Source organism: Limanda limanda, chromosome 2, assembly GCF_963576545.1.
Source record: "Limanda limanda chromosome 2, fLimLim1.1, whole genome shotgun sequence".
In the NCBI taxonomy this organism is placed as follows: Eukaryota; Metazoa; Chordata; class Actinopteri; order Pleuronectiformes; family Pleuronectidae; genus Limanda; species Limanda limanda.
This window is the reverse complement of record NC_083637.1, coordinates 29,469,336-29,489,566: the sequence shown is the minus strand read 5'-3', so window position 1 is coordinate 29,489,566 and position 20,231 is coordinate 29,469,336. Positions and strand designations below refer to the sequence as shown.

Below are 20,231 nucleotides of genomic sequence, written 5' to 3'. Positions count from 1 at the left end.
CCCACACAAAAAAGGTGTCACCTCATTGAATAATACCCCTCAATACAATCAGACAAATTCAAGATCATACATAATCCCTGATTTCCCAAGTACAACTCTGAGCTTTAAAGCTTTATGGATACAAAAATACAATCAAGTTCCTTACAAAAATCAAACTGATAAGCTGAATCTAAGTGCTTCAGTACATGTTCCCTCATTCATACACAACTCTTAAAGGTCCATATGTTCAGAGACGCTGCTCTCAGATGCCAACGCTCCTCTTCCGTCTTTTGGTCATCAGTGAGAAATCTCCTGGGAAAAAAAAGCAACACAACCTGCTCACAACCATGACTGTTTGCATGATATCAAAACTCTGCAGCGTGGCCCCTCTCTTCAAATGAACTCATCCAGGCTGACGTGATGTTAGCTTGCTGCAATGAGCTGTCAGCAGTAACTTTTTTCTTCAGACACATTTGATTGTTTTGAAATAAAACCAGCATGAGCAGTGAGATGAAAACAAGATATTTTTAGCTGAATTGATCAAACCTTTTACAATTTTTTTTTGTGAATTGATTTTATAGCAATTTGTTATCATACATGGCTATCACAGTGTATTGTGACAACTGAATTGTGTTAATTACGATTAGTGAACAATGTTGAATAGGGCTTACTTCAGGCCCAAGACTGAATGTGAAATAATCACTGACCTCTGTCACCCTTAAGTCCTTTGGGTCCCTGATGCCCAGGAGGACCATGTTCACCTGTGACCAGACAGACAGAGTCATTAGAAATTGTGAAAAACGTAAGAATTACTCAAAGTTCAATCTTAACATGAATTTACTCTTTTTTTCCCCAACAATTTCAAGGTCATCTTGTGGTCTGAATTATTCTAACTGTGTTTTTTCTAAATTAAATGTTAAGATATATGACCCCCCCCATCTTCACACAGTCCTCTTCCTGTACTGCAACATTCATGTGAAGTGATTCAACAGTGGAGTTACACAAATCAGGTGAATATCTAGTGACAGTGTTACATTCCCTCTTTGTGTTTTTTCACAGCACTGTTTCCTCATTGAACTGTGGTGGAGAGATTTACCTGACAGATAAACTGGGGAATATATTTCTATAACAGTACTGTGGATCTTCTATCAGATACAATTCTATCGGATGTACCTGAGTCTCCTTTAATGCCGGGGAATCCCATCTCCCCTTTCGGTCCTGGTCTCCCGGGATTTCCTACAATGGCTCCATGAGCTATGAATGACAAAGTTTTTTTAAATCCTCATTCTCACATTTTAAGCTCCAACATTTTTCTTTTTAAATAAAGAGTGTGTAATGTTAAATTCTGCTTTACCTTTGATGTATTCCACCAAATCAGAGACGTTTGTATCAGAACCAAACAAGCGGCTGGAGCCCGGTGGACCTGGAAGCCCAGGTGTTCCAGGTCGACCATGGATGACACGTTCATTGTGAGTGCGCTCAATGTTACCGGGCAGGCCATGCGCTGGGTAAATTAAGAGATAAGGTCATGAAAAGTTTACCACTGACATTCATATTTAAGTTTTTATCTGTGATTTGTTGAATAATATTGTAGCTGACTCACATTTGATATATTCCAGCAGTTCTGTGGCATTTCCATATGTACCAGAAAATCTGCTGTATCCTGGTGGACCTGGGGGCCCGGCCGGTCCTGGAGGTCCTTGGAAGGTGCGACTGTTGTATGTGCTCAGAATATCTTGCAGCACACCATGAGCTGCAAACATGAGTAAACTGGATGATACAAGTGAACCTTTGATGCAACTGGTTGACTAAAATCTGAAGAAAATAAAGAAAATCTGACTGAAAAAGACTGGAAGACTTATAACATGAGCAAAGACCTTGAGCAGCAGGGAACGTTTACAGTTTAAGTTTTCAGAAGACAGTAATGTCAATGATTGTCTCAATGTGTGTTACTTCTGATACTGTTACTATGTGGACTTCACCAGATTTTAGAGCTCATCGACTTACATTTGAGATATTCCACCAGACCCGCTACATTTTCTCGGGAGCTGACCCACTGGTTTAGTCCAGGTATTCCTGGGGGTCCAGGAGGTCCTGGAAGTCCTTGGACAACTTGGTCAGGGCCTCTCCGAACATCACTGAGCAGACCGTGGGCTGCATGTGAAGAACAGTAGCGTTCAGTATTATACTGTATATTAAACATTAGCACTAATTCACAAACTTAACCTAATGCTTTCTCTAGACTATCTACCTATCCTTGTCACACTGTCTATCTAGATTCTACTGGTGATAAATAGTGTGCAGTATTATCTGCTCAGGTCATGGCATAACTGCATTTTCCTATTGTGCTCCCAAGGCTTAAAAATACTACAAGATAAACGTTGTCTATAAACGGTGCCTTAATATCAGTCATTCAAGCATCACATACAAGATACGGTTCATGACTCTCATCTCTCACTCTTCTTGGGTCAGGTTTCTTTGTGTAAATGTGATTGTTATAAAATGATGTGAGTACTTGTATTACAATATGACAATCCAATGCTGCCATCTTGGCTAAATCTCTCTTGCAAGAGAGATAATGCATCTCTAGAGATTATCTGGTTGAATAAAGAGAACCAAAAGCTAAATAAAATACAATACATGGACCATATAAGTAGGTATTGACAGATTCAAGCAAGCATTCTGTCATTGTTGACATGGGTCTTGCCACCTACATTTGATGTAATCAGTTACTCGGACAGCCATACTGGAGTAGTCAGCAGTATCGAGGCTCCAGGCTCCAGTGCCAGGCACACCTGGCTCTCCCTTGTGTCCTGTGGGTCCAGGAGGGCCTGGCCGACCAGGATGCCCAAACATGGCTCCTCTCACCGCTTGACCTGGAGACAATACAATATTATATGACTTAATATGTGACTCTTAAGCAGACAGTTATGAAGCAACAGTTATGGTAAGACTTAATTAAACCCTCAACATAATGTTTTTGAATGGTTGTTGATCCAAGTGTTTGAGGATCCATTTAGTCTATAACCCAAATCCAATATATGCAGGATTAAATTGCATGAAAGTTCTTATGTTCTTTGTATATTTTTAGCATATGTGCTCTAACCTATACTCATGCCCTTGAACCCATCTATGACCTGGAATTTAGCTCAAGCTAAAGAGACACAAGTTGCCTTGAAGCTGAACCCAATGGTATTTTTGGACATAACTTGTTGAAGTATTCATTTACACACAAATGTTATGACCAACAAGTCAGTATGACAGATACTAAATTAATGTAATATAGGCATACCGTTTGGTCATTAAAAAAGGGATCTAAGGCCTGTGGTAGTGCTTATTTTGGAAAACACTCTGGAGCGAGCCACTTCTGTGTCCACAGCTGTTGGAGTGATAAAAAATGCTTTTCTCCGATAGGAGACTTACAAAAGCCTAAGCGTCTCTTGGGTGAGACAGTGTATTTTAGAGGGTTAAACTTACTCTTGAAACGTTCTTGTTTTTCTGTTGTGATTGAATCTCTGTCAGTGTGCTCAGCATATGAGACCAGTCCTCGCATTGGACCAGGGGGACCCTCAGGTCCAGGGGGACCAGGGGGGCCTGGGGAGCCTTTGAAGGCAACACCTTTGGGACGCAATGGAACAAATAGACAAAAAAATGTGTGTGATTATTTATTCTTGTCATTTAAAAATCAAGTTTTCTGTCAAACTCACTTTGCATGTAGTCACGAATGTCTGAGCTTATGTAGTTGCCAAATCCTGGTGGGCCAGGTGGTCCTGCTTGTCCAGGTGGTCCTTGTAGACCAGGGACACCTTGAGGACCAGGAGGCCCTTGAGGGCCCACATTTGATTGATACCCAGCTTGTGAGACAAAGAAAAAAAAACATTTGTTAGATTAAGACCGGTATTAGATCCACCTTAAGTATTTAAGAAACACATTGTGTCAGTCAGGATTTGAATAGAATCAAACTGTTGTTGTGTCTCTTACTTGATAACACGTGTACAGGAGGCCCAGGAGGTCCAGGTGGCCCAGGTGGTCCAGGGACACCTCCCAATCCCCTCTCTGGTGACAGACAAGACCCACAATATCATTAACTGTATGTCATCTCAACAGTTTACATTTTAAATAGGTAACCTAGGTTATTCTGTAACTCACCATTCATGCGACTGAGCACTTGTTCAGCCACCTCCTGGATGTTCAATATCTCACCACCAGGTGGTCCTGGTGGACCAGCTGGACCAGCAACATATCTCCTCACATCCTCCCCTGAACACAAATAATTCCCAGTGTTAGCATTTGCTCTCATTAAAAAATAACTTCAAGATTTTGAGAAAATCTGTTAAAAAGATGTCCCTGTCTGTTAATGGCTATTTCCCCACATGTTGATAATTTGATATTTTCTTTCACATGTTGACATAATGTCCCTAACAACACAGGTCTCTCTTTTTTCAAGACAAGCATTGCAGGTTAAAAATCTTTCCAATCAATATACAAAATGATAAAGAAGATATTCTCTGAAGGTCAAGACCTCAAAGGGATAGTTCACTGAAAAATGAATATTCACTTATTGTCTACTCACCACTATGCCGATGGAGGGGTGGGTGACGTTTATTATAGCAGAATACAAAACAATTGAAATGATTGGTGACCTAGACTTGAGACGTAATAAAATAACAAAAAAACTTAACATGCCTCCATTCTGCTCCTGTGGTGTCATCCCATTGTCCACATCCCTGACATTCAAATTTGACTCGAAACGAGGTCATTTACATCAAGTTTTTAGTCTGTAGGTCAGCTGATATTTCCTTACACGGTGCATTCACGGAACGTTGGATGTGCTAACATCTGCTGGCTTAGCCACTTCCGGTGGACTTTTAGGCTTAAAACACATTGTGTAAATGACCTTGTTTCAAGTCAAATATAAATGTCTGGGCCTGTGGACACTTAGATGACACCACACAAGCAGTATGGAGGCATGTCGTGTTTTTGCTGTTGTTTTATTACTTCTGAAGTCTCGGTTAATTCCATTGTATTGGATGATGCAGTAACAATGTTTACCCCTGAGAAGCCAGAAGTGCTCACCCACCCCTCCCATCTGAATAGTGGTGAGTAGATAATGAGCACATTTTTACGTTAGTGAACTATCCCTTTAATATCTAAATTACCTTGACATTACGTTTTTTATAATTTGGCACTATACAAAATAACATTGAAATGAAATGAAGTGAATTGTATAATTTTTTGTTCCATTCAAATATTGAGTTTCTGCTCCTGCAAACTATGCCACCTTTTAGAAATGTTGGGATTTTGATCAACATCTCATGAAACTTACGTTGTAAAACATTGATGATGTCATTAATAGAGATGGCGCCAGGTGGACCTGGAGGACCAGGAGGGCCTGGAGTCCGATCATACCCTGAACCTGGATACAGAAGGGTACAGGTTATAAAACTACTGCTGTTATTAAATGAGTCGATACTTTGAGATAATAGACGCAACATTATTGTGTAATCCTACCCTGGATGTAGGCGAGGACTCGGTTGGCCACATCGTCCACCAGCCCTGTGGCCTCTGTGGTCCCTGGGCCTCCTGGAGGTCCAGCAGGCCCGGGAGGTCCAGGTGGTCCAACAGACCCATCATATCCTCTACCTGAACCTGATGACAGTAGGTAAAGGTCATACTGAGGGTGAAAAAATGTCATGAAAACAGTTGATCTACATTTTAATCACTGTAACATTTATGTAATATTGATCATACTCTGGATGTAGGCTAAGACTCGATTGGTAACATCATCCACCAGCCCGTCCCCTGTGTTCCCTTGGGATCCCGGAGCACCAGGAGACCCAGGAGGCCCAGGAGGTCCAGGAGGTCCAGCCAGATACTCCCTGATGGCACCATCTGCATGTCAAGACCACATCATCTCAAACTGTTGAATTGACTTTAGTTTTTCATTATTTCTTCCTTATGTGGTGTGATATACTGTGAACCAAAGTAAATAGAGGCACAGGGGTACAGCTTACTCTGAAGGTACTCTGCGACGAGCTGGCCCACATCAGCTGGTCCAGGACTGAATGAACCACCTGGTTTAAAGACACAGAGTCCCAAATAAAATATCATATACGTACATCTAGAAAAGACTTTAAAAATAGTTTTAAAAAATGTTCAAAGATTAATTATATTATTATGATTGAAAATTATTGGAAATTTCAACTTGACCAAGCTGCAACAATCTGGGCTGAATTGTGAAAGCAATGCATTTGTGCTTTAAGCTTTGTCTGTCATAAATGATAAGTGAACATTAACACTTCATCAGTTAAGTCTACATTGTGTAACTTTTTTCAAATATCTTTAAGTTGAAAAAAGTTCATAGACAAGTCAATGCTAGAACTATAAATATTTAATTTACAGAAATGTTCCCATTACTGCTTTTGAATTGGGACAGCTGGCATTTTTATCTGGCAAATATAGCTCTATCTGGGTGATTATAATGTATTGGTCAGTTAAAGTGGCCCAAAGCACAGGACTATTTAAGGAATACATTTCAGACATGATCTTGATACTTGATTAGATATGATAAGGTATTTAGTATGGTCTTACCACTAGATAACCCTGGGGGTCCAGGGACACCTGCATCACCTGCAAGGATACAAATACATTAATAAGAATTTATTAATCAAATATGTTTAAAGGGGGCAGAGGAAAATCTGACAGAAAGAGCAATTTTTTTTCATACAACCATTACCTGTAGCTTAATACTGTGTAATAACACATGCAAAAAACAGACCTTTTAACCTGTATGTAAAAGAGAACTTGATACCAGGTTTACCTGTATGTCCTTGTTGTCCCTGAGGCCCCCTAGGTCCAGGCGGACCTGGGAAACCTGATGTGAAAACCAAAACACTAGTGAGCATGTGGTGAAAGTTCTGTCTGACAATGGAAATATCTTCCTGTAAACTAAACAAATTCTGATGAAGACCACCAGATGAAAGTGACTGAAAGATGAGGACCACATTTAGCATGTGAATCTTTTGCTAAAAAGTTCTGAAGAATCACATAACTATCTATCAACAAGAACATGAGAAATAAAGCACAGAAAATAAATATCAGTCAAAGTATAATGTCATGAAAGGCAAACAGCAAGGGTTCAAGGGTCGCCTGCCATCTCCTTCCACTGCACAATAATTTGCCGAAATAGAAATTGACATAACAGACACATTGAGTACGTCTGTCAAATCGAAAAGTTGTTTACTTACCAACAGCTGCTTCCCCTGGTAGACCTGGTTGACCTGGTTGACCTGGAACAATCAGAATAACATTAAGTTGCATATGATATCTGTCATTCATAAACACTGTGACTCATGCTACAGTTTTCAATTTTCTCACCTTCGTAACCTTGTGGTCCTCTCTCGCCTAAGAAGATAGGATATCATAAATGTAAATTTTAAAGTTTTGCAAAATTCATACACAGTTTAAGAAACTAATTGAACCTACCTGCTGGGCCCTTTGCACCAGGGGGTCCTGGTGGTCCAGCAAAGAAAGTCTCTGAGGCAAAAGCATGAGAGATGCAGTATGAAGTATGTCACATGAGCTGTTGTCAATCTACAGTAAATCTAAAAAGAGTTTCCTCCCACCAACCTGAAGTAGGCACAAAGCTGCCAGGTTCTCCTCTCTGTCCTGGGGGTCCAGGATAGCCCTCACCTGTGAGGACAGCAACATCATTACTCGCACCGTATAATGAGAAAGAGAAATTATTTAATGGATTGTACATATGATCACTCAGTTTTGTGTGAGAACACTTATTTTTTCTTGGTACATTGACAACTGCCTTTACCTGGCTGTCCTGGAGGACCTTTCCGTCCTGGAGGACCTTGTTTACTCTCACCTAAACAAAAGTAACAGTAACATTTCAATAACCATTAGTGGGATCAAAGTTCATATAACAATTGCTTGACTACACCATTGTTATCTATCAAATATCTTCCAGCATACCAGCAGGACCTTCAGGACCATGAGGACCAGACGGTCCAGGAGGACCTGGGGGTCCTGGTGGACCAGGCAAACCTGCCACTGAGGAAGGTCCTGTCAGAAATGAAAAGATAGAGGATGTTTCCGCATGTATTACTACATCACACAGTATGATCTTGATACTAATGGCAATAAAGTAGGTGATTAAAGAATAGAGAGGTACTTACCAGTACGGGTGGCACTGACAGTTTCTGATTTTGTGACGCTGATGCCTGGCTCGCCAGGTTTTCCTTGCTCTCCCTTCGGTCCCCTTTCTCCTGCCTCCCCTTGTGTACCCTTAGAACCTAAATGATTGAGTCAAGGTAAAATTACAATGATACTCACATTCATCTAAAAAGTTTAGAACCATCTAAGCTGCTTAATACATGTTAGGAGTTTGGATTTACCAGTTTGTCCTGGGACACCAGCAGGGCCAATGGGACCAGACAGACCAGGGGATCCAGCAGGGCCTGCAGGCCCAGCTGGCCCTGGAGGTCCGGGGATGGCCATAGTGTCAGAGCCAGCTGGGAACAACATAGAAATAGACAATTGGCCAGTTAGAGTACAATACCTAAATCTTAATGCCTACACAGTACCTAATCTGTGCATTTACAATAGTACAATAACTGCAGTTCTTACTTTGAGTGATGACTTTACCAGATGAACCGGGTGAACCTGAAAGATAGCATTATATTATATTGTGTTGTGAAGCTTAAAATCAGATATGTACTAGTCGGTTGATTACATAGTATTCATTACAGAGTTTTAGTTTAAAATGATCATATAATGCCTTCAATTAAAGAGTATAAACATTAAGGCTGTAGTTTTTTTTTTTTTGGGGGGGGGGGGTTATTTCCATTCACAGGATTAGAACTAACTGTTCAGATGTAGATCTCATATAGAAACCTTCAAATCAACATAGCATGAAGTTTACGCGACGATCTCAGACTTAAAACGTCACAAACGCAGTTTTCTAAACTTACTTTTACAGAATGGCTTTTACATTATTGTTTTTAAACTATCATTTGTTTGTTCCTTATCTTTTACTTTTACCATTACTTTGAACTCTTTTCAGATTAAATTATATAGCAATGTTTTTACTTGCTGCCGTTGACTTTTACTTTATTATTTGCTTTTTTGTTGTTTTGTGTTGGAATTTAATAACATTGTGTTATTTTGCTTGTTGTCTTTGATTTTTAGTTTTTAGTTGTTCTCTTTGTAAAGCACTTTTACCCACAGTTAAGATAAAGTGTTAAAGGACATAAATTTACAGCTGCAGTGATTTCTTTTCACTATAGATTCATTACTTTTGCTTCGAACATTGTGTTTGAGTGTTTTTGTTACTTTAACTAAACTTTCAGTCGTAGAAGATGACAGAAGATAATGAGGCAATACCTTGAGCACCAGGTTGCCCTGGGCTTCCAGATATACCTGTGGCAATGGATCAGAAAACACATCTATAAATATATTTTTGCTAATCTGAAAGAACAGTAAAAGCATTGATTTCAATATGTTCTCATACCTCGGGGTCCTTGAATCCCAGGGGTGCCTGTAGAAAAAACATACTGATTTAATTTCAGTGCAATCTCTTCATAAATAAACTCCCTGAAATTCCTCAGGCAATAATTGATGAACACAAGTCATTACATTACAATTGATTATGAATGCTGCCATAGCTGGATAGTGCTATATGGTACCTTGGGGTCCATTATCTCCAGGAGGTCCAGCTGGTCCTCTGACTCCAGGAAGTCCTGTTGAACCTGCCTCACCTGCAGTTTAAAGACAAACTCTAGTTAACAGGATATAACGACAACCAGGTGTTTACAACATGATAGTTTAATCTCTCTCTGTCCTGAGTGACTCTCTGACCTCTCTCGTTGGATCCTTTTTTAAATGGACAGTCAAATATAATTTCATGTTGTTTTCCACGCTGAGAAATAATTTCTTTGCAAAGTAATTTAATGTCACTTCTTTTATTAATGACAAATCCATCTACCCTACCTCTTACAGCATGCAGTCATAATAACAACTGACATTACCATGTCAGTAGTTTTCCAAGCACATAACTTATGGCATCATGATCGACATAGTTATACCCCCACATCAAAAAATGTTAATGTATCAAATTTCGTTTTTATTACACTCTGACGCTCTCTCCTCACCTGTGATCCCATTAGTCCCCTTTGGTCCAACAGAACCTTGTGGTCCAGGTGGTCCTGGTTCACCTTTTAATCATGCAGACATACAAAATCATCCAAAATTAGAACCTTTTCTTTTAATGTTAACATTGTCAAGGTTTTTTATAACTTAAATCCTTAAAACATTCACTAGAGGTATGTAGTATTATTGTACATTTTAATAAATAAACTTACACAAACACACAACTTAAAGAATAATAATCAAACCTTCTCCATTATGTGATATTTTCAAGTCAGCCTAAAAGCAGAAGACTCATGAGTCAGTAAATTGACTCATTAATAACTTTCCTATGAATATCTGTGTAGAGTTTGATAATGTTTACCACATTAGACAAAGTGTTGATCATATCGTGGAGCATATTAATGCCTGTTAGTATTGTATACGTTATTGAAATTAGATATTATCAATGTAAAAGTAAACATGGCTAGCATATATAAAGGATGACAAATATGTCAAAATAACACAAAAATACTTTTAAAAAAATGTTGTGACAGCGCTAGCCTCTTTACAACTTTTATATTTAATGGCTGCTGTAATAGCAACTTTTTTCATGCCTCTTTACCGGTGACAGCCAGTGGCCAGAGGCCTTATGTTTTCAAGTTGTCCATCCGTCTGTCTTGTGAACGTATCATCTCAACACCTTGAAGGCATTTCTTTATATTTGTTTGAAACACTCAGTTGCACTGAAGAATTAACTGATTTTGGTGGTTATAGGTCAGATGTCAAGATCACGGGTCACAGTGACCTTATGTTGCTGTGAACGTTATATAGGTAGGGAATTTCAAATTTGGCACAAACATTTACTCTGACTCACAGATGACCTGATTAGAATTTTGAGGTCAAAGGTCAATGTCAATGTGGTCTCGTGACAATATGTTGTCTTAAGATTTCATTAGGAGTCGGCCAAATTTGGCACAACTGCTACTTTAGATTCAGAGATTAACTGACAAGATTGGGTTGGTCAAAGGTCACAGTGACGGTGACCTCAAAGAACATGTTTTTGGACTCTTGATGACATGACATTTCAAGTCTGCCTTTTGGGGATTCTTCAAATTTGGTTTGTTTCCAGTTGTCACTTGGACTGAAAATAATATGATTAGATGTTTGTAGACATGAACATGTATAAACTTCTGTAAATGTCAAGGCATAAAAGTACATTTCATTCATGTCGTGCAGGACTGACACACACCTGCTGATCCACGTGATCCCCGCTCTCCCTGCTCTCCTTTGGTTCCTGGCGTCCCCGGACTTCCTCTGTCAGCTGCAATAATGGAGGTCAATAATTTCAAAGAGTCAGCAAATTTGTCCTTAACTGACAAAGGCCAACATTACTTATCTTCTGTTAATTCAATATTCAACTAACTGTGCTCTGCAAAAACACAACAACCTCATAATTTCAATGAAGTTTGGTAAGTTTCCTACACACTGTTTATCTCGTCCCTTTTTATCTATTTTTTTTCAGCTTATATGAGGATCTTTTGTTTGAAAACAAGATAAAGCCTGAAGGGTACCCTTTGCTCCTGGCGCTCCTGCTTCACCCTGGTAACCCTTTGGTCCAGGTTCACCTGTAGACACATCAAAAACAAATCTCATACACTGCTGTCATCAGTGAAAAATAAACTGAGGCCCTGTGTTCTCCCGTGTCACCTAAATCAAATTAGGAAAATGTGGGGGCCGTGGATTTTAGGTATTAAAATAATCTGTACGATCTGCTCTGATCTATAATTTCATCATGACATTTGACCTTACCCTTTGGCCCCACAGGTCCAGCAGCACCAGCAGCACCAGCAGGACCAGGGCGTCCTGGCTCACCTAAAGATCAGAACCACATTTCCTTCTCAAATGCTGAAAATCCAGTAACGTTCCATTGATTCAACTTGTGTGACACAAAACATTTTCAACCTTGGTCTCCTTTCATTCCAAAACCAGATGGGCCCGTCTCTCCGCGGGGGCCCATCTGTCCCTCACGGCCCCTCGGTCCTAATGGTCCCTCGGGACCTGATTCACCTGGACACAAAGAAGGAGAAAATTAACCCCTGTGGTCTTTCTAACACTTTCAAATTGTCTCCACTCACCTAAACAAGTAATGGAAAACGACTGAAGCTGGACATTACCTGCACTTCCCTTAGGTCCCCTGGGCCCTTCCACTCCTGGGTGACCCATCTGCCCTTGATGACCTGAAGAAATAAGATACATGGGAGCAGGCAGTGAGTTATGACTTTGTCATCTCTGTGAAAGAAAAAAACCCACAACACGTGCAGATTTCTCTGCACGATGTCTTACCTGGCAGACCAGAGAAACCGCCATCCCCTGCAAAACAGAGATTTTTAGTGTATAGTTTACAGTTTACAGAGGTTGATTCTTGTATCACACACTTCTGAGGTTTTATGTTAATTAACTACCTCACCTTTTTGTCCTAGTGCCCCTGGGTCACCTGTAAAGAAACAGCCAGACTTACAGTTTCATGACTATCAACTGTCTACAACATCTCAACATATCAGTTTTTAAATTATTCTATAATTTGTGTAAATGTACCTTTGGTCCCTGGCGCTCCTCTCTCTCCTTTAAGTGTTTCTAAAGGTAGAAGAAAAAAGTGATGATCAATACATACAAATGTCCAGGAGGTTGTTTCACTGTTGGCTTTGATCTAACTTCTTTCATTTCTAGTCTTACCTCGTACAGCATCCGATAGGAGCTCAGCCTTGACCAGCTGCTGCACAGTTCTCTGCAGTGCAGTGCTGTCCTGTCTCGCTGCGTCTCCTCCTCCTCCTCCCGGCCCAGCAGCCCCCAGGTTGATGTTGTTATCAGAGCGGGTCGCGGAGACACTCCTGTCGACATATGCTGAATCCAGTGGGTCGATGATATTGAGGCCAGAGGAAGCCGACAAGCGACTGGACTTAACTGGGGCGGTGCCAGTGATGGCTTCCAAGGCATCGACGCGGTTCTTTAGGCGTTTCACCTCTTCACCTGTAAAATACGAGAGAAGATGGTGAATGTTTTGAGATCCCCTCTGCTGACCCTCATGAAAGCAGAAACACCTGCTGCTCAAAAAGAATGGAGTAGTTCTCCTGTCCTACCTAAAGCGATAAGTCCAAAGAGGAGTCCGAGGAGGAGGAGCAGGCTGAGCAGGAGGCCTAGCAGCCACTTCCACCAGCTGCACCAGGAGCAGAAGCCAAAACCTGATTCATCTTTTCGGAACTCTGAAAAACAAAACAAATAAAAGTGACAAATAAGAAGACTGGACTGGATGCATAAAAGCAGCAGATTCATAAAGCATTTCTGGAAAAATAATCAAATGTACTGTATACTATCTGGCTTAAGTTCAGTGTTGACAGCAAAATTAGGAGAATTTGTATTAATTAACATTAACTTTTTTCTTTTCTGTCACTTATCGACTCTAGTTTTTTATTGTTCTCACATTATCCTTAGCTTTGTAAATTTTTCTATTGACTACGAGTTGTGCAGAGGGACAATGCTCAGTATTTAACAGTTTTTTATAATTGTTTAGAATCCTTAGTATAACAAATGCAAATTAAAAGTTCCTGTAATTATGAAAGATAAATTATCAAAACAAAAGATAGTTACCGGAGGTTGCACAGTATAAATAGGAGTTTGAGTTTGCCTTAACATAAAAAAAAATCTAGTGCGCTAAGTTCGGTTGAATATTTAAATTTTCTAAACTTTCCAATTCATACAGTTTGCTGAACTATTTCTTGGCCACCAGTGTTTTGCTGGAAGCTCCACAGGAAGGACAGTGGCTGTTTCTTTATGCTATACTGAGCTTCAGTTTCCTAGTTGTAGCTTAAACCCTGTTTAGACCTGGTATAAACATCATCCTGATTGATCTGATCACGAGTACACAGCTCTAAGTACAGATGTGAAAGCAGTAATTGTATTGAGGACACAGGATTACTTACTTTTAGACGGACATGAGAGTTGGGGTCCATCCTCTCATCCTAAACCTTCTATTCGTGATGAATAGCTTAAAGGCTCAGTGTGTAAGAATTAGATGCAAGGGATCTTTTTGCACACTGAACCTTTAATTAACATCTCTCAAACTCCAAAAGTTCTTCTCATGCGATGTGACCAGTTTTATACAACATTTTGAAAAAAAAATTCCTGGTAGGGTTTGTGACAATAGTTGAACATAAACAACAGGAGTACTGAGGTAAAGTATAAAACAGAAAATGGTGGAAAAGACAAACATAAAATCTGGGGCAGTGTACAGTACCTGCATATGTGGCTTTGTCTTTTGTGGCAACCCTCGCGCCTGAAGCTTTGAGAATTAAAACAACAATTATTACAAACAAGGAGTGAACTGTGTATGATGTCGATTCAAATCAATAGAATTTGTTAAATCTCACATTTAGTGTCAGCTCCTTCTACTGCTGTGCTGGCTGATAGCTTCTGTTTCTCTCTCTTCAGTGAGTCGTCAGGGTAGGTCACTATAAAACAGTTATCAATTATCCAACACAACCTTTACATTATTATAGTTGCCGCAGAATAGCAACTAGGATGTATATCAGTGTTAATATGAGCAGCAGCAGTATTTGAGCAGTACTACTTGTAGTTTAATGTTTACCCAAAGTACTAGCAGATGTAGGAGCAGACGTGAACTGCTTCGCCGTGACTTTGGTCGCGACCAGCCTCTGTGACTCCATCTTGATGGGAATGTTCTCCTTCTCTAACAGCACAAAGTCTTTTCCTGGGGCGTCGTCAGCAGAGGGACTTCTGGATCTCACTGTGAGAGACAAACAACACTAAATTAAAAATGAACCATCACCCACTGTTGGTTAAACAGAAATCAGTCCCAGGTTGCACTTTGTTGGCCCTTTTATTTGTCTCAATGCAAAGCAGTTTACTAAAGTTCAAGTTACTATGACAGGGTATGTGTATGTATTTTATCCTTCGAAATTGTTGCTCACCAGTGTTTGGGCTTACTCCAAGGCCGGTTAGATTTTTGTGCACACCATAAACTGTGAAGCGACAAAAACAACTCTTCAAAAAGTACAACATAGTTTTATTTGTCTAATTTAATATTGATACTCCAAACCACATTTAATCCAGATTTTTTGTATATGTTGTTGCGCTTTACCTGTTTGAGAGTTTCCTCCTGCTGGAGACAGAAGAGTGGGGCTGGTACTGGTCAGATTATTCTGAACACCGTACACTGGAGCTGAGACAGAGATAAATGGAGGTGTCAGTGAGAGCTGTGGACGTGAAACCCCCGGAGACAGTGATGGATGAGGCTCACCTGCGCTGCTGGCAGAGAGGCCACTGCTCACAAAGGGAGAGCTGAGGGTCATATTGTTCTGAAGTCCTGGACCTGGACACAGCACAACACAACAAAATGCATCACAATACAACACAACACAGCACACAACACAACCTTATTTGATTTATTTATTTAACAATCTTAGCTGGCAAAGAAACTTAATTCAAATATTTATATCTATGAAAAATGTATTTTGCACAACATAAAGATCAACATATTTTGATTACATTTGATGAATTCATCGACAACAATAATAGTTATTATTGTCATTATTATTAAAACTATATAAGGTATTATCAGAATAAAACACACCACACATTTGGCATGCAATGGTTTATGAGTTACATACAATATTGCAACATTTTATATAACCTGTAATAAATTCCTCAGGAAACAGAAAACCAGTTAGTATTGCTGGCTTTAATGGTTGTCATGTGTATTTCACGGACCTGACTGGTAAAGAGTGGAGGTAGTGGACAGGTTGTTGTTGTTTGTGTTTGTGTAACTGTAGCTACTGCTCACACCTCCAGGCCAATTGCTGCCATAGGGGATGTCTAAAAAGGACAAATGAATATGTTAGACAAACCCATAAAAACAAAAAAACTGATGAAATGTTGTGCAGAGGTAATGTAAAAAGTAGCCATCCAGAAACATACTCAGTTTCAGTTATAACTGTGGTATAGAATTGCAAATCTGCAAACATTATTAGAAGAACTAAAGAGCAGGCATTTTTATCAGTAGTATCTTGTTTCCTGTTGACCACTGAGTGAGTAGCGTCTCTGAAACAAAAATCTGTGGCGTTGAAGAAGAGGTGAGAACTTCTCATTTACAGCACATTCCATACATTCTCATTTTAACTGATTCAGCGCTGCTCTGAACACTCAGCCCTCCAGGCAGTATCACAGCTCCCCAGACCAAAGGAGGAATATCTGATTAAAACATGACGGACACGGGCGCTGAATGTCTGAACCTGTGCTGGAGCTCTCAGACATGCTCCGGGCCTCCACACTGGCCTTCGTCGGGATGGGCAGCGTGTTGTTGGGGGACTGAGTGGGGCTGGTGCTGGTGGAGTTTCCTCTCAGCAGACGCTTCACATCATCCAGCTCCGTCCCTGCACAGACAGTGTTTACATTTACATTTGAACTCATGTTACAAACTGGTTTTAGTTGATGATTACAGTTCATGTATAGCATTAGATATATTTATATACATGGATGTGGCAAGTCATACTCACAACGTGCTGGGGGAGAAGCACTCTGGAGTCTGGCTCTGATCTCACTCTCTTCAAAATGACAACATAGTTAGTAAATAATCTCATGTATGTATGTGACATGTATTGATTATACACTCTCCCTCATGGTTTACCTCTGCTCTGAGTTCTCCCCCTGGTGGCAGAACTTGAAGTTGCATTTGATGTGCCTGCAAGAAATTCATTAATGATACACGTTGTACTTCCTCTGCACATTCCAGAGAACAATCTGAGATTGTAATATGTTAACACTGACCGTAGTCTTTCCTGGTGTACTCTGGAGAAGAGCTTGTGCTTGAACTTTCTGAAACACAAAAAGCCTTCATTTAACACTTAATTCTGCAAATCCTGCATCATTGTGGTGCTGACACCTCTTACACACTTCAATCAATAGTGTGAAAATATAACAGTGATCAATAACTAACCATCAAACACATCTGGGAGAGCTGCTGCCATGCTGCTCTTGCTCCTCTTCTCTTTTGGAGACGGGATTGCAGAGGAAGACCCTCTCTTTGCTTCACCATATCCACCTGAACTGTAGCTGGTTTTTGTCACTGTAGATACAGCACCTTGACTCCCCTCCCTTTTTCCATCTCTGCCATCAACAATAAAACCAGAGGACATGCCAGAGGACCCCCCTCCAGAAACACTGAACCCTGCCCCAGAGGACCCCCCTCCAGAAACACTGAACCCTGCCCCGGAGGACCCCCCTCCACCAGACCTGGACCCTGCCCCAGAGGACCCCCCTCCAGAAACACTGAACCCTGCCCCGGAGGACCCCCCTCCAGCAGACCTGGACCCTGCCCCGGAGGACCCCCCTCCAGAAACACTGAACCCTGCCCCGGAGGACCCCCCTCCAGCAGACCTGGACCCTGCCCCAGAGGACCCCCCTCCAGAAACACTGAACCCTGCCCCGGAGGACCCCCCTCCAGAAACACTGAACCCTTCCCCAGAGCCCACAGAGGCTGCAGAGCCCTCAGCAGAGGAGGATCCTACAGTAGTGATGCTGATGCCTCCGGTCCCGTTGCTTGCTCCTGATCCACCGGAGCGGCTGGATGTTACCACATATGAGCTGCTTGTGACACTGGAGCCTCCTGACGTAGCTCTTCCACCTGATCCAGCCGAACTCACTAAAAGATCACCTTGGGGGGAATATAAAAACATATTTAAAAATATAATTCCTATGTTTTTTACAACTGTCACTGTTATTGTTTGACCTTTGGAAAATTTTTGATGATCAAATAACATTCCTGAGATAAGAGTGCACTCGCCTGGTTCTGTGCCTGAGCATGCCCAATTCCTCTGCACTATGAAACCTTGCTCTCTTAGATGAGACTGATTTATGACAGGAACATATAACACAGCTGGTGCTGGAGCTGCCCAGGATCATGATCCCTCAGGTCTAAAACATGATAAGCTGCCTCCTCAGGACTTTACAGTTGCGATAACTGTTTGACCACCAGGAAGCAGCAGAGCAACTACCAAAAACAGCACTGATGTATCTAGTTGATCTGGCTAATGGGAGTCGAAAACTGTTTATTCCAGTAGATAGAGTCAAACACAGTCTTTCTACTAAAAGTGGCTGCAAGCTGCTTCTACCAACATGTCTGATCAGAGCTGTGAGACTGATCTGAGCAGCCAGGAAGCCCAAACACCTTGCTAAACATAAAGATCATCAAAAGCTCAATAGAGCAGAGGGAACGTCGGTCAATAATTCTCATACAACCTATCTCCACATGACAGATCAGTTATTTTAGACATTGTCAATGACAGGACATTAGTTGCAGCTTTAATCCTGGGAAGAATACAGATATTGTGTATGACCATTTTTTTAAATGTATTCATTAAATACAAATTCATCATCTTACTGTACGTACACTGATGTTCCTAAATCTTCTATCATGTCACTTTAAAGATTTGTTTTAATGTTTGAAGTTTTTACTTTTTTTCTTCCAAAGACATAGCCTGTCCAAAATCTATTTACAGTGCTCTGAACATTGTTCAATTCACTCCCATTGTTCTGGTACTTTGGTACAAAAAGCTTAAGTGAAAAAGCAGTGACACACGTAAGTAAAAGACAAAGATATCAGAAGATGTTGAGATGATAAGAGCCAAGGCCAGTGTCAATTTGTTGTAAACAAAACACTTTAATATCTGCAGTGGAATTAATATGTTTCTAAGTGGAGGATCTCCTGCTGCTGCTCATGTGTGAAAGGAAAACTCTGGAGAAAGTCCGGTCTCAATTCTCCAGAGAACCTCCACAGGACATTTGTGAAAACGGCTTAAAAGAGAGTCACACTAGCTCTGACATCCCCCCGGGTCAACAAGGTCTGCGTCGGCTGTTGGATACATGATCCCACTCTGTCATTAAGTTGATGCCATTAACTGCTGGTGTTTCACATTTTTCTACTATATGGGTGGTTTGTTGCTTTTGTCGACAACGTACCAAAACTTGTATACATAAAAGTTAAAAGATGAATACATCACTGCACTACCAGTTTTCTGTGTAAAGCCAGCCACAGTCTAACACTTTTCACATGTTACCTTTGCTCCCTGCTCCAGCTCCTCCTCCACCATAGCCGACAGTCTTGACTGTAGTTAACTTGTCCATCGAGTGTTATCTGTGGCAAAAACAAAAACACAGCATATATACTTTGTGAGTAAAAGCTGTAATACTTTGTTAAACATGAAAGAAGAACGCTGGATGCTGAACTGGAATGTTAACACCTCAAGGCAGGATCTGCACATATTGCTTTTGAGCAAGTCATATTTTTCTGTGGTCATGTTTCTTTCCTTTGTAGTCAAGTCGCTTGTGGAAAAGGCTCTTTGGAGTCCGACATGCAACTGACTTGAAGGGCTCACCGAGACGCTGTATATAACTTCCATGAGCTCATTGTTCACTTGATGGATGTGGCATTGCTTTTGACAAAAAAAGACCCACAATATGGAAGCATATTACAAAAGAATCTGGGCTGAAAGAGATCTGAGGTTTCAGTCATAGCTGGAGGTAATGACATTAAATCTTTGTCCACCTGCCGCACAGGCAGTAACAGATCCTTCACTTCTGTGGAAAGTGGCATGTACAGACTCACTCAGCGCACAGGAAAACGCTCACATAGTCAATTTAATTTAATAACAATATGATTTTAAATAAGATTGCAAAAAATGTTGAATCAATCAGACAGTTTTCAAGTCACTGTAAAAATGTGTTTGTGGGGTTATAAATGGATTATATTTTAAATGATTGTGTAATCATTAGTGTGTGAGTGACTAGGGCTGGTAGTACTGTCTGCTACTGATGGGAACCAGAGTCTCAAGTTTCCAAATGGAGCTTCAAGGAAATCTCATGGGCTAATTGTTTTTCTCCTGAAAATCGAGAAGCCACAATGGTCAGAAGGATTCAGGCCCAGGTGGTTGTTTTCTCTGAGGAAAGCAACATAATAAAAATACTCCAAATCAAATCTCAACAAAATATTGTTAAGGAACATTTCTGATTGTAAAACATCACTTGTTTCCTCTTTAAGGTAATGT

General features: G+C 40.6%; 1 protein-coding gene across 1 annotated transcript; it reads right to left on the bottom strand.

The window, feature by feature from the left end:
* Window positions 1-224: 224 nt before the first annotated feature.
* On the bottom strand, window positions 225-19,311 carry LOC132996336 (collagen alpha-1(XVII) chain-like). Its single transcript, XM_061066689.1, has 55 exons — window positions 19,245-19,311; window positions 17,639-17,842; window positions 17,126-17,356; window positions 16,957-17,004; window positions 16,817-16,870; window positions 16,686-16,733; window positions 16,407-16,562; window positions 15,901-16,005; window positions 15,431-15,496; window positions 15,272-15,346; window positions 15,102-15,152; window positions 14,759-14,917; window positions 14,541-14,621; window positions 14,408-14,452; window positions 13,254-13,376; window positions 12,850-13,143; window positions 12,712-12,750; window positions 12,584-12,610; window positions 12,460-12,486; window positions 12,291-12,353; window positions 12,079-12,183; window positions 11,926-11,988; window positions 11,799-11,823; window positions 11,688-11,752; window positions 11,366-11,437; window positions 10,140-10,202; window positions 9,675-9,746; window positions 9,500-9,526; window positions 9,373-9,408; window positions 8,617-8,652; window positions 8,385-8,501; window positions 8,166-8,282; window positions 7,972-8,052; window positions 7,805-7,855; window positions 7,609-7,671; window positions 7,465-7,515; window positions 7,357-7,383; window positions 7,227-7,268; window positions 6,791-6,853; window positions 6,571-6,609; window positions 5,994-6,053; window positions 5,731-5,871; window positions 5,491-5,628; window positions 5,306-5,395; window positions 4,129-4,239; window positions 3,961-4,035; window positions 3,687-3,833; window positions 3,457-3,597; window positions 2,694-2,855; window positions 1,987-2,133; window positions 1,583-1,732; window positions 1,334-1,483; window positions 1,153-1,233; window positions 687-740; window positions 225-291 (listed from the first exon to the last, which is right to left on the bottom strand). The coding sequence occupies exons 1-55, from the start codon at window positions 19,309-19,311 to the stop codon at window positions 242-244; spliced, it is 4,875 nt and encodes a 1,624-aa protein (XP_060922672.1). The 3' UTR covers window positions 225-241.
* Window positions 19,312-20,231: the final 920 nt, after the last annotated feature.

Coding starts and splice junctions, on each gene's coding strand:
- LOC132996336 (XM_061066689.1), bottom strand. CDS start 19,311: ATGGACAAGTTAACTACAGTCAAGACTGTCGGCTATGGTGGAGGAGGA. Junction 14,453..14,540: donor AGAAGGAGCTGACACTAAAT/GTGAGATTTAAC, acceptor TAATTCTCAAAG/CTTCAGGCGCGAGGGTTGCC. Junction 11,989..12,078: donor TGGAATGAAAGGAGACCAAG/GTTGAAAATGTT, acceptor TCTGATCTTTAG/GTGAGCCAGGACGCCCTGGT.